The sequence below is a fragment of the Cnephaeus nilssonii genome, assembly GCF_951640355.1.
Source record: "Cnephaeus nilssonii genome assembly, chromosome: 19".
In the NCBI taxonomy this organism is placed as follows: Eukaryota; Metazoa; Chordata; class Mammalia; order Chiroptera; family Vespertilionidae; genus Cnephaeus; species Cnephaeus nilssonii.
This window is the reverse complement of record NC_137090.1, coordinates 17,461,238-17,487,672: the sequence shown is the minus strand read 5'-3', so window position 1 is coordinate 17,487,672 and position 26,435 is coordinate 17,461,238. Positions and strand designations below refer to the sequence as shown.

Below are 26,435 nucleotides of genomic sequence, written 5' to 3'. Positions count from 1 at the left end.
CAAACCATCCCCTGCTCGGTGTTTTGGTTGGAGGAGCGCAAGTGAAAGCGAGCCACCCTTTAACGCGATACTCTGTTGTAATGTTGTTGGTGACACGGATACTTTGTTAACAGTGTTGTTGGTCACATGGAGAGCTGGGAGCAGATGGCCCTCACGGCACAGCCTTCCTGCGCACCACAACATCCTCTAAATATCCACACCCTGTTGGTTCAGTCGTAACTGAAGCAACCCCCCTGCCTGGTCTTCTGTGACCGCTTCAGATATGTAACGGTGCACAGCACGCACAGGCCAACGCCTGCGTGCACAGACGGATCCACACACGATGGACACAGAAGCAAAGAACACGCACATTTTAAACAGAGGCCACTTTCTGCCAGGGCATTGCTTACGCCTTCCTAGCTCACCACTTAGAAAGCATGAGAACCTGTGGGTTGAGTCGAGGAAATTCATAACGTTTTCCTTTCCCAGAGAAAACTGTATTTTCAAGAAGGCTAAAATACATTGCTTTTGGTTTATTGTGTGTGTGTGTGTGTGTGTGTGTGTGTGTGTGTGTGTTTAAAGATCTTGTATTTGATATTTTAAACCTGACTTCAAATATTTAAATATTATTGCAAGTACAACAAATACACGCCTGGCATGATATGCCATTCCTTCCCGGCTGACATTACGTGGGCGAGACGGGGGAGGATGAAAAAAAGACTAGTCGCTGCAGCGAACCAGAGACGCCCTGCGAAGAACCCTGTGCGGAGCACAAACACGAGGCTCCGCGGGGGTGCTGCGGCTCGGGGGTCCCTGCACCCTCGGGCTCCGGTCCCGAGGGGGTGCCACCAGGCTCTTCTGTGACCTGCAAGGCGCAGCCATCATGCCATTTCGTTGTGAGGGATGACTTTCAGCCGGGTGCACTCAATTGCAAAGAGCATGGCGAAGGATGTCTGTGTGCTGGGATGGAACCCGGAAGGCAGGGTGATGGGCGCGGGAACAAAGAACAATGGGCTGATTCACGAACGTGGATTCTTCCATTTCCAACGTTAACGGCTCAAAGCCCTGCATTTTGGGTTAGGAAAGATACAGACTCTTGAAATTACCTCCAAGGGCCTGGGAAGCATTTGAAACGTGAAGGAAACCAAGGCCACAGCCTCGGCGAAGGATCCGGACAACGGGGAGGGCGAGGGAGGTGAGGGCGCGCCGGGCCCTGTTCTTGTCTTGGCTGCTCCCATTAGTGGCTTTTGTATCTTGGGAAGCTTATCTGCTCTCTCCGATTCCATTTCTTACTCGGCAAATAAGAGGCTGGCCCAGACAGGCGGCTGATAAGCTTCTTCCCACCACAGGATTATGACCCTACAACGTGCAGGCAGGCGAGGGTTCTCCGCTGCAGAAGGTAAGGGAGGCGCTGGGTCCTGGCACCCACCCCCTCCCGGAAGGAGCACGGGCAGCCACCCCAGAGGCCTCAGGACTCCAAGGAAAGGAGTTTAACACAAAACAAAACAAAAAGCACTGGTTTTCAGCCCAGCCAGCGTGGCTCAGTGGTTGAGCACTGACCTATGAACCAGGAGGTCACAGTTCGATTCCCGGTCAGGGCACATACCCGGGTTGTGGGCTTGGTCCCCAGTGTGGGGTGTGCAGGAGGCAGCCGTTCAATAATTCTCTCTCATCATTGATGTTTTTATCTCTCTTTCCCTCTCCCTTTCTCTCTGAAATCAATAAAAATAAATATTTTTAAAAAAACACTGGTTTTCAGAGATATATATTTTTAAATAACAGAACCCATTTTCCAATGAAGACTTAAGCGGAATCCTAATAGGTAAACCAGATGAGTATTATTTTATTAGCATATAATAAATTCAAATTTATGCCATTTACTTATTATTAAGACATTCATGGACAACCAGCAGAGCCCTCAAATCCAAACACATTTTGAAACCAGCTGTGAGGGATGCTGGGTGAAGTCCCAGTTCAGCCTCAAGAACGTGTTTGCGGATGCTTCTTGTTACAGTGATGCAGGACCAGAACCCCGGCTCCTGCCGAAGGGTGTGCACCAGCGGCAACATTGTTCAGCTCCCCGCTTCCCGGGCCAGGGGACTCTTCAGTGCAGCGGAGGCAGCGGGAGACACCTGGCTACTCGTTCTTCTTAGTGAGTGACGCTGGGCAACATCCGGGCTCCCGCGCCAGCCTCAACGTGTCAAGGTTGAGTGTGTCACACATTCAAGTGCTCCTTTTTGTCCCAATGTTGAAAGCACAGTTACAAGTATCCTTGCAAATGCACTTCCAATGTGCACCTGCAGAGCCCCTGAAAACCATGTCTTTGGCATCCCTGGGTTACGTGAGGCTATTAAATTCCACAGCTTGGCCCGGATGGTGTGGCTCAGCAGTTGAGTGACGACCTATGAACCAGGAGGTCACAGTTTGATTCCTGGTCAGGGCACATGCCCAGTACGGGGCGTGTGCAGGAGGCAGCCAATCAATGATTCTTTCTCATCATTGATGTTTCTATCACTTTCTCCCTCTCCCTTCCTCTCTGAAATCAATCCTATATAATAAAAGCCTAATATGCTAAGTGTCGGGTAGTCGGTTCAACCAATCAAAGCGTATTTTGCTAATGATATGCTAAGGCTGCTCAACCGCTCACTGTGACATACACTGACCACCAGAGGGCAGACGCTCTGACTGGTAGGTTAGCTTGCTGCTGGGGTCTGGTCCATCCGGACTGAGTGAGATGGCCAGACACGCCCTGGAGCCCTCCCGTGGTCCCTCCCCAGCTGGCCAACTTTCCGCATCCCTCCCCTGCACCGATGGAGTCCCTCGGCCTGGCCTGCACCCTCTCGCAATCTGGAACCTTTCAGGGGATGTCGGAGAGCAGGTTTCAGCCCAATCCCGCAGGCCAGGCCGAGGGACCCCACTGGTAAATGAATTCATGCCCTGGGCCTCTAGTAAAAATATATTTAAAGAAAAAAGAAAAGAAAAAAAAACTAATATGATTTAAAATTTTTTTTCCCCACAGCTTGCTGAAAGGGATCACCCGGTGTTCTGAGAAACTACCCATCGACTCTGTGAAGTTCACGTGTCTTTATTTTTATGTGCCGTGTTTGCTCCACTTAGGATACACATATAGAGCTTCTGCCGCAATCGCAGTCATTAATGAATGGCCAGGTGCTGGTATTCCCATGACGCTTTCTTGTCTAGTAGAAAAACAGGCTCAGTCATTACCTTTCGTGTCCTCAAAGTGCACAGTTTTATCGAAGTCAATAAATAGTCTGGGAAATGCATCCCAACACATAGGGATTGTCAAAGCCAAGAGTTCCCATAGTGGTTCTCTCCCCACTGGCAGTCGATGGAGATGCACACGGAACAGACCAGGAGCACGGAGCTGGGTAGCTGCCCCCACCCGTGGTCTGCTGCGATTTCATCCTAATTGGACGGGTAGGAGTTTGAGCTGCCCAGGGACATGCAGCGCCAGTGAACGTAAGTGAGCGGCCATCCTGCCTCTTATTTTCACTGTGGTTTCCGTGTAAGGAGAACCTACTGGATTTTTCCACATCCGCCCACTCATTAGAGATAGTGACCGTGATTGCTTAGCTTATCCCGAAGCCGAACCAAACGTGGAGCGTGGAGGTGTGGCGTCGTTGACGAACGTGTCCATCTGCTTCGGGGTTTGACGTGCCTGCATTCCACAGGGACTGAAGATTTCTACCCCAAAAACTGTGACAGCACCAACATCGTGGATAAACTGGGTGCTTTCTGGGGTCCGTAATAAGGCAGTTACGTAGTTTAATAAACCAGAACGTTGGCTGGGGACAAATCCTAGCCTGGTATATATCAGAATGAGTTCTCCTTCTCGATGAGCTGGAGCTGAAACGCTATGGCACCCGATGCGCTCAGGGAACCCTGGCACAGGCTCAGAGCCGGGCCCTGGGCTGGGAAGGAGAAGGTACTTACTGTCGCATTTCATCCCCTGGTGGATGAGCCCGTACAGCAGCGACCCGCAGTGGTCACAGAAGGTGGGGCTCCCATAGGTATGGATTTTGAACTTGTGCTTGCTCCGGGGGTCCTGTGGGGAGAAGCAGCAAAGTTGCTCATTTCGGTCACAAAAGGGCACGTTTGTGGGCTAAGAGCCAAGGTCCCATCCTCCCCCTCCTCCCCGCAAATCCCCATTCCCATGACGAGGTTCCAAATGGAACCAGACTGGGATGAGGCCCAAAGAAGCCCATCTTAGTGAAGTGCTCAGGTGGGCAAACCCATGAGGGGCAGTGCATCCTATCTAATAATAGACAAATATGCAAATTGACCATACCTCCAACACACCCACAAGCCACACCCACCATCCAATCAGAGCGAGTATGCAAATTAACCCAAACAAAGATGGCTACAGCCACAGAGAGCAAGGTTTCCTAGGTAACAGAGAAGCCAAGTTTTCCGCCAGCCGTTGCCAGGCCTAAGCCTCCACTCAAGCTACAAAGTTTCAATTATAGAAGGTAAACAAATTCAAACAAATGGCGGCAGAATGGAGCTTGAGAGAGCAGGCCAGGGTTGCCGCCGGCAACAGGGGAAGCAAAGCTTTTCGTACACCCTGGCCGGGCCCACCCGCTTAAGGCAACAAAGTTTCAATTATAACCCCAACACAAATGGCTGCGGGCCTCGGAGGGAGCCCCAGGCTTGGCTCTGCTCCAGGCTACAAAGTTTCAATTGTAGAAGGAAAATAAATTCCAGATACCAGGGCCTCCGCTTGGGTTGCCAGGGGGCGTGGCCCGCCTGCAAACCACCACAGGCCCCTCGCTCAGGCCGCCCCACACCCCAAGGGAACCCCACCCTGATCAGGGACACCCTTCAGGGCAAACCAGCTGGCCCCCACCCCTGTACCAGGCCTCTATCCTATCTAATAAAAGAGTACTATGCAGATTGATCATCACTGCAACACACAATATAGCTGCCCCCATGTGGTCAAAGATCCTGCCCCCATGTGGACACAATATGGCCACCACAAGATGGCCAGCAGGAGAGGGCAGTTGGGAGGCACCCGGCCTGCAAGGGAGGGCAGTTGAGAAGGACCAGGCCTGCAAGGGAGGGCAGTTGGAGGTGATCAACCCTGAAGGAAAGGGCAGTTAGGGGTAACCAGGCCGGCAGAGGAGGGAAGTTGGGGGCAAACAGGCTGGCAGCAGAGTGGTTAGGGGGTGATCAGGCTGGCAGGCAGAAGCGGTTAGGGGCAATCAGGAAGGCAGGCAGGCAAGCAGTTGGGAGCCAGCAGTCCTGGATTGTGAGAGGGATGTCCGACTGCCCGTTTAGGCCCGATCCCCTAAACGGGCAGTCGGACATCCCTTGAGGAGTCCCAGATTGGAGAGGGTACAGGCTGGGCTGAGGGACAACCCCCCTCCATGCACGAATTTCGTGCACCGGGCCTCTAGTCTATATATAAAAGCCTAAATGACCGTTATGACCAAACGACCGGAATGACCCGTCGACCAGTCGCTATGACGCGCACTGACCACCAGGGGGCAGATGCTCAATGCAGGAGCTGCCCCCTGGTGGTCAGTGCGCTCCCACAGCCAACCTCCCACGGTCCCTCCCCGTGGCTGGCCGGCCCCCATCGGCCCCTGGTGCTAAACCATCCGTAGACGACCTGCTTCTGGGTCGGGGTTTTGTACGTAGCAGAGCAGCTCCCTTGCTGTGAGCTATTGAAAGTCAGCCCTCGACACAAGGGTTTGTCTCATTCCCATCCTCTCCCTTCCCCGGGGCCGCCCGCCTGCCCTGGTGGCGGTGCTGCGGTGAGAGGAGGAGGAGGGTGGGAGGCAGGGAACCACACGGTGGTGGGGCGCTGACAGTGCCATAGGCATCTGGCGTCCGTTCCTTCCACGCCCAGCCCGGCAACCGTTGCCTCCTCTCCCGACCCTGCTGGGGCCTTTGAGCCCCGGGCTGGGATGGGGAACCAGGGGTGGGTGGCAGCCTCCTTAGAGCCGGCAGCCAACCTCCCTCAGTCCCCCCGCCCCCCAACCCCAGTGCACGAATTCATGCACCGGGCCTCTAGTTAATATATAAAAGCAGAAGGTCAAGCTAAAAGGCTTTCTATCCTATCTGGACTGTAAAACCATTTTGTGCTCCACGTGTCCCGCCCAGGGCCCTTCCTCATTATGGTCCTCCTCCTGAATCCCACTCGGAGTCCAGAGCAGCTGTAAAGACAGGGGGTGGGGGTGTGTGGGAGGGCGGGCAGGGGAAGGAGAGGAGATCGAGAGCTCCGTCTCAGACATGGAGCTAGCCCTGAGTCCAGGCTCCTTAAATGCAAAGGGACACAAAGACATGCTTGGCTTCTGACTTGCTAAGTGAGCCTCGGTGCCGGGGATCTGAGGGAATCCCAGAGGTGATTTTGATTTGCTAAGATAGCTGACCATTTGGCTGATTTGGGAACCTACAATCTAAGCCACATACACGCCACTGAGTTATTATGATTCCTTTTTAACGACAAATTCTGAAGTTCTGGAGTATTGCAATCGTGCAGAACAACACAAAGAGCAGCAAATCAAACACTGCTGCAAGCACCACCCGCCTTGATAAACGTCAGCGTTTCTCCCGGGTTTTCGCGATACACTTACTACCCTCATCCAACAGAGGTGACGGCGACCTTCAGGGCCGCGTGGCCAGTGCATGTCAGAGATCGGGTTTGACCACATCTGTGTCTGTGACACCGATTCCCACCCGAGGGCTTTCAGAAATGAGGCTCTGGTCTGAACATCTTTTAAGCCAACCATTGCATTCACAACACCATTTTTTTTTTTGGAAATGAGACCACCACCTGCTTTGTGAATAAACTTTCACTCGCATCCAGGCATGCTCATCCGCTGACATGTTTTCTGTAGCTACCGCCTCGACACAAACCCAGTGAATGACCTTGGAGAGGTCATGCCCCTTGTGAATAAAGCAGGAAAAAGCCAGCCTGCCCAGGGCAGAGCTTGGAGCGAGGCGGAGCTTAGGGAGCACCTGAGGGCTTTGCAACCTGGAAATCCGTAAGCAAATACGAGAGGAGGTTATTATTTTCCTCGGAAGTGAGCGAGGTGCCAGGCTTCCCTCACTTCAGTGACCTGGGCCTGGGGAGGAAGGGAGAGGAAGCTAATAGCCCCGTCCTCCTGGGGGTCGGAGTGGACGCCAAGGTGGCAAGTAGCCAGGGGACTTCCTCCAGGTCCCGGGTCCCGGGTCCCTGCCTCTGCCTGACGAGACTTCCGTGGCAAACGCCCACACGGAGGGGTAAATTGTGCAACCTCCTGCCAACCCGGCCGGCTATGCACAGATCGACCGTAGGATGAGGGCATCTCCACACACCAGAAAGAGGCTGCAGGGACACAGAGCCTCGTGTCCTGCCTCCCGGATCGCAGCCAGTCTACACTGTGACTTATGGGATTTACAGAGAGCAGCGGCACTGAACCCTCCCCAGGCTCTCAACAAGAATCACTTATGAGCGCTGCCTTTTACTTCTGTGGGCCCGGATCCCCCCGCCTGCAACCACAGGTGTTGGGAGGGTGAGCCTCCCTAACGTGGTCTCTCAGTGCCGGGATCTGAGGAAACTCCTACGTGGGCGGGAGTGCCAGGGCCGCAGAGGATGCGAGGGGCGAGGGGCGAGGTCCCCGGAGGGAGGCTGCCGCTGCACTAGAGCTTGAAATCTACACGCGCTGATCTCGCGGATTCTGTCTTGCTTTCAAAAAAGAAAACAACAAACTTAGTTTTATTTTGGAATAATTTAAGACTTGTAAGAATGTGCAAAAATAGTATGGATGTTCCCGCACACTCCCGCAGCCAGCCTTCCGCAGTGAAACATGTTATACAACCACAGCACACGGCGGGACCAGCGCACCACACCGACGCCCTGCCATTACCTAAACGGCAGGCGTCAGGGTTTCGCCGGCTCCTTCAGGCGTCACGCCAGTGCCTGCGCTTCCATTAAGCGGCTTGTGAATGAAATGCACTGTTCCCTGCGTGGGGAATACAGGGCTATTTGCTGGGTACGTGTCACTGACTCATCAATGCACAGCCCCCGGATCTCACGTGAAGGGGTCATGGGAGGGTGAGGCTAGAGATCTGTTAGAAAGGTAGAAGCAGAATGCTTTTCTCTACACTAAGGAAACACATACTCTTTCCAAATTTTTCTGATCAGTTTTTCAAAACAAAAACCATCTTGAGGCACCGGCTGCCTGAGGGCGCATACAAGGAGCCCGCGGGGCCCGGGGCAGGGAAAGGGTGTCAGCTCCGGTGATGGAGGAACAGGCGCCTCCAGGACCTGACGGCAGGAGCCGGCCCCACTGGCTCCAAATGGGCTTTGTGACAGGAGGCCCCGGGGGGCCAGGGAGGCGGAGGGAGAGGTGCTGAGTCTCAGGAACCGGAGGAGGACACGTCTCCCTGTTCCTCAGGTGGTGAGAAGCCGTGTTGGATGGATGGGGCCTTCGAATGCCGTCCTACATCATAACCCTTGACCTCCATCCTTCACCTGCGTGGTCCCCGGGCAGCACCCAGGCTTCTCTCATCCTGCTGTGGCTGCTCCCTCTACCTGCTCTAACCAACGTACGCCACGACCCCACCTGCTGAAACACGTAGAAAGGCAACAGTGAAGGCTGCTTCCTCCTCTCAGGACGCCTCCCCAGAGGCCTGCACCAGAGCCAACGTTCCTCTTTCCTCTGACCTCGCAGAGCACACATGCACACATACACATGCACACATGCATGCACACGCGCGCACACACACACACACACACACACACACACACACACCTGGGGGACAGACACCGCCGTCTAAAAAGCACGTGGCTGAACGCGCAACTGGACCAGAACCAAGGCTGACAATGAAGTTTTAAGAATTAAGTTGATCTCCATCCGAGCTTCCTGGAAAGCAAAGCAAAAAGGGAAAAGAATCACAGCAGGTTCCTCTGGGACTGCAAAGCCCCAGGATGCAGAAATCTGTCTTAAACCCCCCCCCCCCCCATCATGGTCTCACACATGCTGGACCTTCAGTACGTGCAAGGAACCACTACATCTTTAACAGAGCATCCTCTGTCCCTGTTCACTAAAGGTTCTGGGGAAGTTACCGCACATATAAGCTACGCTTGGCTGCCCCCAAGGCCACACAGAAATGGCTGGCACACACACCCAGCCTTGACTCTTGCCAAGTTAGCAACATTTCCCCGTTTAGCGCGATGCAGGCAAATCCTCCTCCTTCCTTCCCGGGCACTGGCAGCCCCTCATTAAGGGGAGCAGGAACCCCGCTGTCACAGGCCACAAGCCAGCCATGACAGCTCCATGAAAGGGAGAACACTCGGCTCAGAGGCTCTGTCACGCACACGGTCGGGGGAGAAAAGAGAGATTTTCGACCAAACCAATTTTCATAGGCGCGAAGGAAGGCTAACCCACAAACCTGGATCTAGACCTTTTAGGGGGGGAAATAACGAACATTTCAAGTTCTATGGCAAGCACCTGTGAGTCTGCTTCTAACGCAGGGGCTTCAGAAACATTTCTATCAGGACTCGCTGGGTCTTTCCTCGTCAGCAACACCACCTCCCTCACCATCGTTGTGTAGTGTGTTCAAAATAAGCCCACAGACCTACACTGCACCAAATGTGGATGCTGTTTGGGTCTTACATTTCCTAGGGTTTTTTTTTATCACATATCATATAGGTTTCAGGTGTAGATTTCTATGACACAAGATCTGTATGTTATACCATGTGCCTACCACCCAAAATCAAATCATCTTCCATCTTCATATATTAGCCCCCCTTCACCGCCCCCCAGTCTCCTCCCCTCCACATGTTTCTCTGAAAGGACCCCAACGGCTGCCATTGAGGGCTGGAGTTCAGATTTTGAGTTTCTGGACAAGTCTGTTTTTAACGGGGTGACACCCTCTGCGGTGCGACTTCCGCCATGGCCCAGAGCTCTGTGGCTCCTTCAAGCGGCTCCGTCTGAACACCAAGGGAAATTGCCCCCACGCTCGCCATCTGATGTGTTCTCATGAATCATGCTTGTAAACCAAGCCTGGGTCTAAATGTCACCCACATGCTGACTACACAAGCGACACCAAAAAAAAAACATTGCTCTCAGCGGAATCTGGCAGCGTCTCTGTGATCTTCAGTTTCGTGGGAAGCAGGTTTGTATGTGTGTTTGTAACTCTATGCTTTTTTTTAATTCCCACTTAAAAATTTTTGTTAATGTGAGACTATTTCCCAAACCAGATCACATGACCAGGGTGATTTTATGTGACTTGGGTACCATTATAATTATTACATTGGATGGCACGTACTGAGCCAGGCGCCCACAGCCCCCGTCGGGCTACCGAATCAGCCCGGCTGACCTTTGGGGCTCGGGGAGGGCACTTTGCCTTTGATTACACTGGTCTCATTGCACGGTGCCTGTTCTGAGAAAGAACTAAGGAACTTCCGTGTCTGGTGACAGCTAATTTTCGCTCTTACTGTAACCCTATTTTATTCGCATGATTAACATCCACCTTCACAGTTGGACTAACTTGTCTAATCAGACTTTGCTAGTAGAAGGATTCTTATAGGTCCTCTGCCAAGCTATGCAAGATGCTTTAATCCTTATGTCGACAAACGCTTGGAATAAAATTCTATATAAACCTCTACCAGCAAGGCAAAGCTAAATAAACTGTAACGTATTTATACTAAGCGATACTATGTAGCAGCTAAATCTAATGAGCTCAACATGTTCCTGTAGCAACATGGATAGATCTCCAAGACATAGTGTCTCATGAAAAGAGGAAGCCAGAGAATGAAACAGAAAATATAATGTCACTTATATAAAAACAGGATTAAATATAACCGCCAGACACAGAATGGTAACATAGCAGGACAGATATATAAGTAACATGCCTCCGGGGAAATGTGGGGACAGACTGGCTGTGGAGATGGCAGAGAGAGGAGCCTTTAAATAGTACCTGAAAAGGTTTAAGTTAAAAAAAAAAAAAAGAATTCATACACATCTATGTCATCTAAACTACCACGACTCCCACCTGAACATATGTGGTTATATTTCAACTGGTTCATGAGATGCCATTAGAGGGATACCCCAATATGTTAGGGAAATTGGGGCACAACTGCTGTTATCTGGCGATAAATGGCTTTGCCGATAGCTTCTCTAGCAATATGCTGAGATCACTGTGCAGATATTGGTACCACCAGCCATCCATAAAGCTGCAATCTTAATTAAAAGCTCTATCGTGAAAAAGCTACATCTCCCTACTTGTAAAAAAAAATTATATTGTCGCCGCTTCCAGACAGAAGTATGACACATGTCATTGTCTCGTCAATTACAAAAGAATCTTTGATGGTTTCGCCTGAAATTCTGATGTTAAAATAAGATGTTTAAAATGTGCAAATATTCAAACCACAAAGCCTACCATTTCCTAGTTAGCTAGCCGTTTTCTTCATTTCATCTTAAAAATGATTCATGCCTGGCCAGCATATGGCTCAGTGGTTGAGCATTGACCTATGAACCAGGAGGTCACGGTTCGATTCCCAGTCAGGGCACATGCCCAGGGTTGCGGGCTTGATCCCCAGTGTGGAGTGTGCAGGAGCCGATCAATGATTCTCTTTTCATCATTGATGTTTCTACCTCTCGCTCCCTTCCTCTCTGAAATCAATAAAAACATATGAAAATGATTCGTTGTACACCTACGGTATACCAGGTGGTATGTCCATTAGATAAAGTCTCATAGCAATTTATTTTAGCACAAATCAGGTTTTTGCTCATTAAAGACCTAGTTAGCTCCAGGGCCATAGTTTGGAAGGAAAATAAAACAGGAATACAAGAAGCATCGTCCTTATGTAATCCCCTGCCAGTCCTGAACAAAGTTGTTTCCTGAAAAGAACACCCAGGGCCAAGTTTATATGACTACCTAAGAACAAATCAGGGATAAATGGAGACATATTTATTCGAGAGCATCCGAGATCCTATCAGCTTTGTTGGACTGAGTGAAGACAGAATCAGGCTGTTGTTCCTGTGAGGAGCCTGGCCTGGCATGAGGAGATGGTGTGGCACATGTTCAGAAGCCTCACATTTGCTGCAAGTGGATAACAGGCCCAAGATGCTGCCCTTATTTTTGTCACAGATTGGAAAAGTCTATCATTATTTGCAAGAAGGCTGGGAGACTGCCCAGCAGCTGGTATTTGTTCAACTGATGAGACCCAACAGAGGCGGCGGAAGGTGATGCCTGTCTCTTTCTTGAATCAAAGTCCAAAGGGCCCAGGTTCTTTCTCCAGGTGCCTGACTCTTCCTGCAGGCCACTCATCACTCCCAATCAATCTCTCCCAGATAGCGCCTTCCCGTGGCTATGTTAAGAGATACTTACTTCCTGACATCCGAAGATCTTTGCAACTATAATCTCATGCTTTATTTAAAAAAACGTGCAGCCTATGGCAAAATATTAATCACCCACTTGTTATTTTCAATTGTTTATTCACATGTTCATGTATGCAGATATGATCACATTTGTTGTAACAGGATATAGTGAAGCAGAAAGGAAAATGATATATATATCCTATCTAATAATAGACAAATATGCAAATTGACCACACCTTTGCTATGCCCAAGCCACGCCCACCAGTCAAGCCACGCCCACCAACCAATCAGGATGAACATGCAAATTAACCCAACAAAGATGGCGGCTGATTTGCATATCAAGACAGTGTAGAAAGAAGCCAAGAGCTGCAGAAGAGAGCAAAGCTGCAGAGAAGCAAGCAAGCCAGGGTGAGGAGAAGGGAGGAGCGGAGGCGGGGCCGGGGGAGAAGGGAGGAGCGGAGGCGGGGCCGGGGGAGAAGGAAAGAGAGCGGGCTGGCGGGGCCGAGGGAGAAAAGCAGGGGGGCTGGCGGAGAACGTGGGGTGGGGGACAAGGGAGGAGAGCAGGCAGGGCGGGGTAGAGTGCAGCAGGAAACCCTATTGCAGGATTTTTCCTGCAACGGGAACGCTAGTTTATATATAAATGTTTTGGTTATGTTTCATTCAAGAACGATATGAGCATGCGTGTACATGTGTGCATGTGTGTTTTCTTAGGAATCATCCTTAATACACTGGCTCTCTAGTTTTTTTCTTAGAAACAACAACAACCTAACAGCTCATCTTAAACATCTTTCCATGTTGTTAACTATAAAGCAGTAGCACATTTTACTGTGTGATATTTCACCAAAAGGATGCACCCTGTTGATTTAACTGATCCCCTGTTCCCGAGCATCGAGGTTTTTTCCAATCTCACTAGTATAGGCAACGCTACCCAACTGTCTGTGAGCCCCCACAGCGCAAGGGTCTCATCAGCTCTCAGGATAAAGGCCAGAAGTGAAGATTCGGGCCACGGAGATAAACAGAAAAGACTAAATTTAAAAGCTCCCCGTCCATAAGAAGCCAGGGGTCTGGTTTTGATCAAGGCCGCCTGGTTGTTCGGGAGAAGCGTATAAGTAACCAGTTTTCTATCTTGGCTAAAAGGTGCCTTTTAACTCTTGGTTTGGACTTGGTTTTTGTCAGGTGCAGGCATCTGCTTGGAGTTTGGCTGCTCCTGTGCGCTCCGCGCCTGCCAAGAGCCTCCCCAAAATGATGCCTGACACTGCCTTCCCTCCTCCGTCCTCAAGAACTGACAGTTCTTCCTCTTGATAGCTTTTCGTTTCTTTTCTAGGATGGGGAGCTGAGAAGCAGCGAAGGCTCATTTGTCAGTGAAGGATGGCTGGGCTGAATCCGTACGGCAGCAGAACATCCCCCATGTTTTTAAAAAACCCATTATTTTCGCCCGCTGTTGTCTCTGGTGCTTAGTCCCACACTGATGCACTGGGCTCGGGTGTGTCGATGGGACTGGGTGTGTCGATGGGACTTGGCCTTCCATTATGCAAAGCACGGTCACAGGTGCAACTGAACCGTCCTCTCCTACCTGCCGGTTGTGCACACTCTGCATTTTGCTTCCGCAGTTTTCACCAAGCAGCTCTGCGTTGGGCTGCTGGGTGCTGGAGAGCCTAGAGCACCCACAGGTGCCCAGCACACGCACGCCTCTCCCTGCCTCTCTCCCTAAACAATAGGAGGCAACGCTAATGCGCTTTCCTCCAACTGTGACTTTAAATGCATCCTCAGCAATGCCTCCGGGAGCTCAACCTGAAGGATGACAGAAACAGCACTGGTTCAGCTCTCCGTCCCTCCGAACCGCGTCCGACACCTCCAATCCTTCACCGCAGACCGCGGTTCTATTGGCGCAGCGCTTGTAAAACACGGAAGTTGGGCCTTAGGGTGGCAGAAGCATACTATGCACATTTGAAATTTGTTTTACTGTTTTATTTTTTCTAAATATATTTCATTGATTTTTTAGAGAGAGGAAGGGAGAGGGATAGAGAGTTAGAAACATTGATGAGAGAGAAACATTGATCAGCTGCCTCCTGCACACCCCCTACTGGGGATGTGCCCGCAACCAAGGTACATGCCCTTGACCAGAATCGAACCTGGGACCCTTCAGTCCGCAGGCTGATGCTCTATCCACTGAGCCACACCGGTTAGGGCTGTTTTATTTTTTTTAAAGCAAAACAAATACCTAACGAAAATATCACTCAGGACATGCTCATGTTTCTACTTGAAGCAAACAGTTGTGCCACAATCAGGGCAGAAATTCAGAGCTGCCCGTCTCGCCCGAGGGTTTCATCCTCCGGGCTTATCTGTCCTCTCTGCAGAGGGGCTGCCATTAAGCTGCATTTGTGCACATACCTCTAAGTGCTGTCCTTTATGTCTGAGGACGCAGGAACAATGTGATGGCTAGTATTCTAGAAAACAACAGTTTTTTTTTTTCCCTCTAGTAACTGGCTTAACCTTAGAAAAGTCAACATTTAAAAGAAAAGCGGGCCCTAGCCAGTTTGGCTCAGTAGATAGAGCGTCGGGCTGGGGACTGAAGGGTCCCAGGTTTGATCAGGGCACATGCCTGGGTTTTGCAGGCTCGGTCCCCAGTAGGGGGTGTGCAGCAGGCAGCCAATGAAAGATTCTCATCATTGATGTTTCTATCTCTCTCCCTCTCCCTTTCTCTCTGAAATCAATAATAAATGTGTTTTATTTATTTATTTATTTTTAATATATTTTATTGATTTTCTACAGAGAGGAAAGGAGAGGGACAGAGAGCTAGAAACATCGATGAGAGAGAAACATCGACCAGCTGCCTCTTGCACACCCCCTACTGGGGATGTGCCCGCAACCAATGTACATGCCCTTGACCGGAATCGAACCTGGGACCTTTCAGTCCACAGACCGACGCTCTATCCACTGAGCCAAACCGGTTTCGGCAATAAATGTGTTTTAAAAAAGAAAAATAGAAAAGAGGAAGTGTAACAAAACAAATGGCAGCCCGTGGGCCCCTGTCACGAGTTCAAAGGCCGCTCCACACCCCGGTGCTCCGCCTGCATGCATAGGGCTGGCAAACGCTTCCAGTTTACCTGCTCACCCGTCCTCCCTAAGAGGGTGCTCTGGTGCAGGCAAGGGGGTCAGAAACACAGCTTAGGTCTCGAAGGGCTTGCATTGCTGCCTGTTACCTTGCGAAATGGCCCTGGAGAGTCGAGGAGGACAGTCCGAGATGAAAGATGAAGACACTGAGGCCCAGGAAAGGAAGTGATCTAAGCAGGATCCAAAGCTGGTAAGTGGCAAAGCCAGGACTTCAACTCTCGCCTTTTAGCTCAACTGATGGGTCCGACCCTATTGAACTAACGGTGGGCAGACGCAGCAATGTGCTGGGCAGAGGCTCGTTCTGGTGTCAGGATGAACTTGACCCAGAGATGCCCAAGCTTACTTCTTTTAGAAGACTGTTTTCCTCTGAGGACAGGACAAAGGGTAACACAGAAAGACGCAGCCTATCACGAGATGGAAGTGAATGGTAAGGGCATCTTCCGCCTTTAACATCTCTAGGTTTCCATTCCTACTACGGCCCACAGGTCCAAGCGGGAGCAGAAAAACAGATACCTCTGGATTCCTACTGAGGGGAGCGGATGAGGTCAAGGGCGGCGGGTCAAAGGGCTTAAGAGGCTGTCGCCACTAGGCCGGGCGGGCTCCTGCGGCCACTGCCGTGCTGATGAATGTCGGCTTTGGAGCCTCGGTCCTCTTCCTGACACAGCCTGTTCCCAAGAAGTTAAGTCAGGCCGGAATCTGACTCAGCCTCCAGGATGCGTGCGGCTCAAACAGTCTGTTCTTTCTGGAAGATCATTTTCTGTGATCTTTTATCAAGTCCACAGCTCTTGACAGCTAAACCGGTCTAATTGGCCTCTGTTCGCGGATGCAGATGGAAACGGCAACAGGGAAGGTTAGTGTGCGACAGAAAACACCCTGCGAGACTTTCTCGTGGATTTTGAAAGATGAAAGGTTTGCTCATCAGAGAAATTAACGAGGCAGCTCCCCCCCCGCCTCCCCCCCGCCCCAGTGTCCAACGGGACCTCGGCAAAGACAGGACTGTCTTGTATCTGCGTTGTCTTACAGAGGAACCACCAGCTACATGCAGAGCACTTGAAATATAGTGAATCTTTCCTTTTAAAATATATTTTTATTGATTTCAGAGAGGAAGGGGGAGAGAGAGGGGAAGGGGGGGGGAGGGATAGATAGATACTAGTAAAACATCAATGATGAAAAGCATCATTGATTGGCTGCCTCCTGCACGCCTCCCACTGGAGATCGAGCCCACAACCTGGCCATATGCCCTGACTGGGATCGAGCCGGGACCTCCTGGTTCATAGGCTGACGCTCAACCACTGAGTCACGCCGATGGGGCAGGAGCAGAATCTTTCCATTCTCACTTACTTTCAAGTCCCTTAAGTTTAAGCAGCCACCGATGGCTAGTGGCTGCTGGGTAGGGCAATGTCTCTTCCCAGAGAGGCTGTGCTTGGCCCTTCTTTCTCCTCCTCCTGAAAAGGGCCACGATGGCTGAGACAGGCGGGGAGGGCGTGTGGGACTCTCTGCCGCCAGTGGGCAAGCTGGGCTGCTCATCTGGATAAAAACATCTAGCTAAGGTCAAGATTTAAGGATGGAATAATCAAGTGCTAGATACACTGTTACCTGTTCAGGAACATTCCAGGCATTTTAACTGATTCCAGCTGTGAACTTACACGGCGAAGAGGGATGACATAGGTTTTCTGGTGAGAAAGGGGAGTGCTTCCCCCTCTCTAACCAAAGGAATGAGGCGGCAATGCTCTCCCCGCGCGGCAAGAGAGGAAACCCTTCCATGTGTGTCCTTCGGGAAACGGGAGAGAAGGGCGACAGGCGACACAGCCCGTGGTTCTTGTCGTGGCGTTCCACTTTCCCACCAATGAAGTTTCCCGGGAAAGGTCAGTCCTCTCCGGTTTATGGAGCTAATCTCCTGACACGCGTCCCTCTGACATGTCACCTCCTGGGGATGTCAGTTTCCCACAGTCATGTGAAAACCATGGTCCGACGGGAAGACAACCACTGGGAGTCAAGTCTGACTACAACTCACATTCAAACGAGCTGGTGACACGGCTATTCTGTCCTTGAGCTCCGATGAAAAGACGTGAGCCGTCTTGGGGGGCAGGGATCTGCTCTGCTGGGCTAACAGTTTGGTGGCAAACACATCTGTTTGTAATCAGCTTTCCTCTGTTATTGTTAATTTCATTTCTTAGATTACAGATGGAGATGGCCACGTGTGCATGCAATTAACTATGAGCAGCTCACTATTCCCGAGAAGTCGTAGGCAGACTATTGTGACGATTGTTATTAAACCTCTCTGTGTGTGTGTGTGTGTGTGTGTGTGTGTAAGACCCGTTTCTTTCTTCTTCTTTCTTTTTTTTTTTAAAAACCCTCTTCTTAATGTAGACTCTTTGCATTTAGTTGCAAAATACCACTACACACGCATCTGAGGATCAGAAGTCACTTTGACACAACCAAGCACACTGCTTCAAATGTAATTTTCCTGGTCACATCTGGAAGCTATATGCGGCCCGAGCGGGTATCAGCTCTTATCCTTGCTGTTCCCTGAGGTTTCCATGACATTTTTCTAAGAAAACACGTCAACACAAACACCAGATCAGTTACGGGTATTTGTCCTGCAAAGTGCATCCTGCTCCTTCAACGAAGCATCTATTTTTAATGTTTCCACTTAACCCTCACCCCAAGGATCAAAGGCTTTGAAAAGAAATCTGGTTCTGATGAAGATGGGAAAAGGTTTCTACCAGTTTCCTACATGGAGCCCATGATCCTCCTGCGTGAATGCTAAGCGATCACAACCGGTGGTGTCACTGAATTGATTACACTGGGCTTTGCAGCGGCAAATGTAGAGCCGAGTATGTCAGTAAACATAACGAAAGGGAGGAAATTGGGGTCAGTGGGTCCTTGCTGGAGAAATAATTTTTATGTAAATGCCTCAATGGATAAAATCATGATTTCGACGCGCTTCAAAGAGAAATGTTTGTAGACGTAACCTGAACTGCAAAACTGTCATCAAGAAAATGCCATGTCGTGAAAAACAAATACGTGACCATTCCTTTGGGTCGACCCCGTTGGGTCTCTGAAGCCCAAGGCCCCAAGATGTCACTGACTGGGACAAATCCATTAACCCAGCACGTCAGGCACAGTAGGAAGCCTTCTTTCTTGGTGAACTCGGGATCCGCCGAGTCCTCTCTACAGAGCCAGGCTATGAGGCGTCCATACGCCCGAGTAGAAGACGCAGAGGCCAGCACTAAGCCACTGGAAGCGCCCAGCGCCACGCGGGCTGATGAACGGATAACGACTTATTTCTACTTAATCGCCAGAGGACAACTTCATCCCGGAACTTCAGAGCGGAGTTATTTTTGGACGCTCCATGCTATAAAATGCACTCCAATCCTCAAGGCTATTTTGTTAGCTGAGAGATGGAGCTATTTCCTCTTACAAAAGACGCAGGGAATAATTAGGAGAGAGGTTCGGCGGAAATTGTGCCTCTGCAGGTAAACAACTGTCCGCTTCCCCTGGACAGCTGGCAGTGAGACAGCGGCACAGGGCACAAGCCATCCGCAGTGCCAACGGGCTGTGGAAAACGTGCTCACTTTGGCTTCTTAGAATCACTCTGTTTCCATTTATTGGGGCCCGAGTGTCCTCCTCCCTCCCCTGCAGAAGACATTATTAGATACCTAACCCCAATCTATTCCTTTGTTTCCCTCTCAAGAAGAGATCTTTGGTGTTTGTTGGACTGACAACATGTCTAGCTAACAGAATACGTAAGTCACCACAGCTCTGGTCAGTCAGATGTAAACACAGTCTGTGGCTCACGTCTAACAAAGTCCTGATGTCCTGTTACAGGTGCTTCCCTCCCACCCTGTCCCATCTTCCTACCTGGAGGTGGAACAGCCATTTGATGATCAGAGGCAAATCCTCTCCCCTCTTTGGACATGAAGCCTTTTGGCAACTCTCTTAAAAAGGGAGTTGGGCCCTAACCAGTATGGCTCAGTGGATAGAGCGTCGGCCTGCGGACTCAAGGGTCCCAGGTTCGATTCCGGTCAAGGGCATATACCTTGGTTGCGGGCACATCCCCAGTAGGGGGTGTGCAGGAGGCAGCTGGTCGATGTTTCTCTATCATCGATGTTTCTAACTCTCTCTCCCTCTCCCTTCCCCTCTGTAAAAAATCAATAAAATATATATATTTTTAAAATGGAGTTGGGTGTTTTTTTTTCCAGCATCTCAGGAAAACAGGCACAGAGGCTGTCCAATGAGTCATGGAGCAGTTTTGTGGCTTTTATCCATTTCTTCACGTTCCCACCGAATCGCTGCTTCTTTCTCCCGTTGTTTGCTGTTGACGTGACAGAGTGACAGAGCTCACTAAGGGCAACCTGCTCTTTGAGAGCTGGGTGACCCTTCTGCATTGGTCAGGCTTATGGACCTGTGTTCTCGATGACTCCATTGCGGCCACTTACAGGAACAAGTGACAGTGTGGCTTACTGGGAAGAGATCTTGAATTCCTTCCAAAAGCCTGTTTTCTTCAGTGTTTTGGGCTGTTCCTAAGTAACAGCTACCCACATCTCAGTCTAACCCCCTCCATTCCTGTATAACCTTATAATGAGATAGGAAAGCAAAGCCAAGGTAAAAAAAAAAAAAAAAATCACAGTTTTCTGGGCATTATACGGGTAGCTTCACTCCGTTTCCTTCTTTCCCTCCCTCCCTTCGGAGGGCGAAAAGAGGCTGTAACAGACCCCTAAAAACATCTGCTCAGTGAGGTTTTGCCTTGAGACAGAGTGGGGGGAAGAGAAGGAACGGATACCACACAGTTGAGCTCTGCCAAACCCTGTGGCCTCAAGAAGTCTGCACAGCCTCGCGATCCCTCCCAGGCCTTCGCTCTGCAGATGCAGATAATGATATTCACTGGAGGGGCATGGCATGCCCTTCTGTTGCATAGACAAAGCAGCCTTAATGGATATTTTAAAACATTTCCCACGGGGAAAATAGGCCATGTGAAAATGCCAGGCATTCAACTGTCACTTCCTCCCAGGGAAAAAAGGAGAAAGAAAAAAGCCAACAGGCCTCCTTAGATGGAGACGGCGATCGCTCTCGCTCTGAAAAGTCAAATGTTTCTGCCTCCACACTGGGCTTCAGGGTTTCCTCAAATCCACGGCCACGCGGAGGGTTAACCGCGGCCAGAGCCACAGCCCAGTTCAGACTAGTTCACCCAGAGGACCGGAAAGAGGGTCACCGAGGAGAGACTCCAGTTTGTTTCCCTTGGCAACCAGCTCTGGCTTCCATGATGCCACAGTTCAGGACGCAGACTCTGGGGATAGCCATTTCCGGGAAGAACCCATCCTTTTGCCACTTTGCCAAGTTATTTTCCTGACCCTTGCTCCTTCAACTGACTTGGAATACCAGAGAAAACTGTCATGATTTTAAAAAAAAATCATAATAATAGGCCCCCAAAATAACCTATTTGTTTTACAAATAAAATACTTGTAACATGTATATAGAGAGTCTAGGTCAAGCCTGTCAAACTCAAAGGCTAAAATGGGCCAAATAAATGAGGCATGCGGTCCATGGGCCGCGAGTTTGACATGCTTGGTCTAGGTAGAGAGCAAAGACTATAAACATAAACATTTAGGGAGGAAAAAAACCATGAGAATGCATGAATGAGCAGCTAAATGATGAAGTTTTTTTTAAAAAATATATATTTTTTATTGATTTCAGGGAGGAAGGGAGAGGGAGAGATAAAAACATCAATGATGAGAGAGACTCATTGATCAGCTGCGTCCTGCACTGAGGATGGAGCCCGTAACCTGGGCATGTGCCCTGATTGGGAATCGAATCGTGACCTCCTGGTTCATAGATCAATGCTCAACCACGGAGCCACGCCTGCCAACTTAAATGGTTACGTTTAACATGTGTAGCAAGGTCAGGGCTCATTCAGGAGTGTACTGAAAGAATAAAGTTACCCTTGACTTAAAAATGAATGTAGCACTTCTGAGCCTACGTGAACAGAAGACCACGTGGGGCCAACTGAACTCTCATGACACGATATGTTTTTTCCCACCAAGAGGGCCTTGAAAAATCAGCCCGCTGCCTCTTAGTCTGATGAAATCTCCACGTCGGTTCAAACCAATGCCAGTTTCTCTCCCACGGTAACACAGAAGTTCCTACCGTACCCGCTGGTCCATCAAGGTGCTTTATTTCCCAAAGTCCTCCACGTTCTTTACAAGGACTCGGCAAAGTAAGGGCTGTTGGTCACCAGACGGTTCTATGGAATTCTGACCCGATTTCGATAGGGATTTTCAGAGATGAGGGTGAGCGGTGTGCCCGTCTGTGACCACCGTCGGGAAGCTGCCCACCGGTTTCTTCCATCTCTGGATCCCGGGTTTTGGGAGCTGGAGGCAGAGCTGCCTGCGGTGATGGGGGGTTCCCAGCCAGTTCATGCATAATTCACCCACGTGGATGGAACAGGCCGATTAGGGACACACGTCGGCCTGTTTCTCCTGGTTCATCATCAGATTTGCTCTCTGTTTGATCTCAGTGGCTCTGGGATGCTCCCTCTTTGAGACCCAGGAAGCTGGTGTAAGTCAGATGACGACAGCAGATGTCTGGTGGCAGAGGGAGTAGGGTCCTTCTGAGGAACAAAGCGGGGCTTTAAACCCCGCCGATGGGCCAGGAGAGGGAAAAATATCCCAAACTAGATTACAGAGATGAAGATAAACAGCCCACACCTGGTAGGCCGGAAGACATGAAACAGCCCAGATATTCCACGTTTAAAACCCGGCCCGTCACCCTGTCCCCGTCGGGCGCTGTGCCAGCTCAGGGCCCCTTTCCTCTGGGGCTCCTCTCAGGTGTCATTCGGAAGAGACTGAGAACGGACAGGCCGCGCTGCCTTCTGTCTCGCCTTTCCAGAGCCTGTTGTTTATACATGTTCCGTGTCGGTCAGAGTTATAAATGAGGAACTTAATTTTGTTCCTTTTTTTTTTTTTTTTAAATATTGTGTGCTGTTCAGGCCTGTGTCCTGAACCTCGACCTTCCCTGCAGCCACGGGAAAGCTAGAGCAACTGCTCCCGTCAGGAAGCGGACCAGCCCCACCTTTAGACTTCCTGGAGCTCCCCAGGCCCCGGAGGGCTTCTCCTGGCCCCAGGCCCCTCCCGCCTCCTCACTGCCTAACCCTCCAGCCACGCTGCTCTTCTTCTCCCCGTTGGATTCCTCGGGAATATAAGCTTACAACATCTACCACAACTGTTCACTAATTAATCAATTGTGTGATCAAGGCTCAGAGCAAATCTGTCTCATTAAAGCGTAGGCTCCACCCATGTGGGTTTTACCATCTTCAGCAGCTGGGGACAGGTGTGCCTACGCATGTAATAGCTCCAAGCCTGGTCTTGGCATAAGTCACCAAGGTGGATGGAACCGCCATCAGGCCTTATTCCCTTGTGTCCCCCAGTGCCTAGCACAAGGCCTGCTCAAAATCATCTGAAAAATGAACTGAAGCAATACACGAGTAAATCGATCTCCGCGCTCTAAGGGCTCTTCATTACTGCACCTCGTTTTACATTTAAAGGATTTGCTGAAAGATCCTCCGCTACCTGGTGCTGAGGCAGAATTAGAATCCAAGTCTGATGGTTGAATGTACAATGTTTTTTTCTGTCATCATGACTAGGGTGGAGGTGACAGGGGCAAAGACTCCCACAGCGACTTAAATGTGCTAAATGAATCCCACATACTGTCTGCATTCCACAGAACTAAAATTCCTGGACAGTTAGCAAGTAGTGATTTGCTAGGGGCCAGCCAGGATTTCTGATTGGGCCCCCAGGAAGGGCTGTGAATTACAGAAAGATATGTCTATTTTTCTTGCCAGAGCAGTGACAGATCCCATTGCCTAAAACCTCACTCGGCAGAATGGCTGGGCAAAGCGCTGAGCACTTTTCTTAGTTCTGGGTCTATAAACTGAAACACTGAAGATTCAAACCCAAGCATCTTACAGGGACCCTGGAGCTCCAGCCCCTGCCCCGATGTGCGGGCAGGAAAGGGATGTCACGTAAACCCCAGATGGGCACAGGGTCATGACCCCTGGCGGGGGGCTCTTCTTCTCACTGCACTCTTGATGCTGGTTTTGGTAATTACAGTTTGTGGATTTGCTTTAAACTGGAGGCAGTTCTACCAAAGCTTTGCTTCATCTCCTAGAGCAGGGGTAGGGAATGTCTGGCCCTCGGGCCGTATAAGGCCCGAGAAATCATTTGGTCTGGCCCTGCCAAGACATTAGAGGTGAGTTAATTAAACCTCTGACCAAAAATAGCGGGTTAATTTTTAAGCTGATAATTTCCTATGGCCCACAAATGATGTTATCAATATCCAAATGGCCCCTGAGGTTCCCCACCCCTGTTAGAGCATATGCAGGCCTGGAAGGACCAATGGCTACTTCAGGGAATGATCAAAATGGAGATGCAAATCACTTATTCCCTCTCAAGTGGGGAGCATAGACAGTTCTCTAACTTACCAAAGGGTGTCGTAAGAATCACTTGCAAGGCTGTTGTTCTAGAGCAGGACATTTTTACCCCAGGGCTACAAACGTAGGTCACTTCCCAGATCAGACCCTCCATCCCAAAGTGCTGTCTTCAGAGCCCTGAGAATATAACCCCATCAGAGCAGAGAATGCTGGCTACCCATCCCAACATCTATTCCCTCGCTCCTGCCTGGCAGAATCCCCGGCTTCACCGGGCACGCTGAGATCGGCAGCGAAAACATTTCCCTGGCAGCTAAGTGTGGCCTTGTGACATGTGAGAGAAAGTGGAAGTGTCCTGTGGATTTCCTGAAAGGCGGCCTGAGGCAGGTCCCTCAGCTGGGAGACGTGCCCTTTAGCTCACCGGTGGCATGCGACATAAACACGAGGGCTGGAGCTTCCGCAGCCGCTTTGGAGCCAAGGGGCCTTGTGCGTGGCAGCCAGGGGCTCAGAAGATGCAGTAGAGACAGAGCCCGGCTCCTGACGACATGGCGCTGCTTCGTAAGCCCTGGCCTGCTTCTCTCCGTGCGCTCTTCCCACGAGAGAGAAACAAAGGCTCTTATTTTATCTGCTGTTATTTGGGGCTTTTCGATTGCGTACAGCTGCATGCAATTCTTAACAGATATGCCCGTGAATAACAATGTCTTCATGGAAAATTGGAATGTCTACCCTTAAACCCTCCCTGGCAGGATGACAAAACAGAGCACGCACACCCCTCCAGAACAGCCAGAAAAACACACACACACAATAGCGGGAATGGACCTTCGTGGGCTGCGAGAGCAGACATTTCGGTCGCCTTAAACCTACCGGTTTGTGGTGATTGGCTGCAGCATCCCTAGGAAACTAACAGCCTGGGAAAAGATTTAGAGCATCAAAGAGCACGGACGATTGAAAAGTGTTTATAATCCTGACATCCAGTTCTGTGTTATCTGGAAACTCTCTCTTCGGCAGATTGCTGTGCCTCTGACCTCTAGTGTCTGCTCCTTCCAACCCCTGCCGTGCTGGCCTGGACGCCGCCCTCAGGGGCCCGCACCTGGCTGAGGGCTCTAATTAACGGTCAGTGATCTCCGTACCTGGCGATGGTGTGCTGGCTATGGAGGTGAGAAACGTCAGGTACACCAATAAGCAGCTGCTAATTAGATTTTGGGATAAGATTGGATCTTATCCTGGAAAGATAAGCAGTCCTTGTACACAATGACAACTTGCGTAGACGTGCCTAATTTTAAGCGCACTGCCCTATTCTTCTGAAATTAACACAATTCAGTTTAGCACACTTACGTTCAGAATAGCAAATGAATGAGCACGGCTTTATACATACCCCATAGTTTTACAGGCCTGTTGTGGAGAAAGTCAATTAGGATCATTTAAAGACAGAAACGATAATTTCAACTGCCTGCAAGAAAAAGAGGTTTTCTTCCCCTGGAAAATTTCACAATGCCACAAATGAGATACTTATCTCTTTGGTTTCCATACAACTTAGCTAAAGGAAGAAAAAAAAAACCCACCAAAAAACAAACTCCAACAGAATCTGTCAAATATTCTCCACCGCACATGATTTTCAAATTTATTATGTGTGAGAACTTCATAGATACCAAAAAGTTCTCACTGTAACACAGTTTGTCTCCACTAACTCAGTATTCCCCTGAGGACTGAAGATTCTATATGTGTGCTATATTTAATACATTTATATTATCAATGTCAGATTTCCCCAACTACCAGAATGATCCCTGAAACTAGGTTACACGGACTTATAAGTCCATCAAAGCGTTCTAATGTCTCTGTGGCATGTAAAATACTTGCTATTCTTCCTTTCATTTTCCTACTCACACAATGAGACATGCATAATGCAAAATAAGTACTCTTACGACTCCACAATGAAAAGATAAATAACCCAATTACAAAATGGGTCAAGGATTCGAATAGACATCTCTCCAAAAGAGACACATAATAACCAATGAACGCATGAAAAGAGGCTCGATTCAACTTCATTAGCCATTAGGGACATGAAAACCGAAGAAACCACGATGAGGTACCACTTCACACCCATTAGGATGACAAGAATCAACAAGATCCCCAATTCTAAGTATCGGCAAGGACGTGGAGAAACAGGAACCCTTATCCATTGCTGATGGGACTAGAAAACGGTGCAGCCACTTCGGAAAACTGCTTGGCAGTGCCTCAAAATGCTGAACACAGAGTTACCACACGACCCAGACACGTATATAACCAGGAAAGCTGAAAACAGGTGTCCCCACCAAACGGGTACAGTCATGTTCACAGCAGCAGTGTTCACAGAGAGTGGACATAGCCCAATTGCCATAAACCAATGGGTAGATTTTTGAAACGTGATGCACCATACAACGGAATATTATGTGGCCACAAAATAGGAATGAAGTAGATACATGCTACAACATAGATGAATCTTGAGAACATTACACTAAGTGAAAGAAGCCAGTCACAAAAGACCACTTACTCTATTACTCCATTTATGTGACTTGACCAGAACAGACAAGTCCATAGAGACA

The 26,435-nt window shown here is 49.8% G+C and overlaps 1 protein-coding gene across 1 annotated transcript in view; it reads right to left on the bottom strand.

The window, feature by feature from the left end:
- Positions 1-26,435, bottom strand: part of PRKCA (protein kinase C alpha) — a 292,545-nt gene that overhangs the window by 83,895 nt on the left and 182,215 nt on the right. The window contains exon 4 of the mRNA XM_079797205.1: positions 3,934-4,045. Coding sequence (XP_079653331.1) covers positions 3,934-4,045 — 112 coding nt within the window. The remainder of the gene's footprint in view (positions 1-3,933; positions 4,046-26,435) is intronic.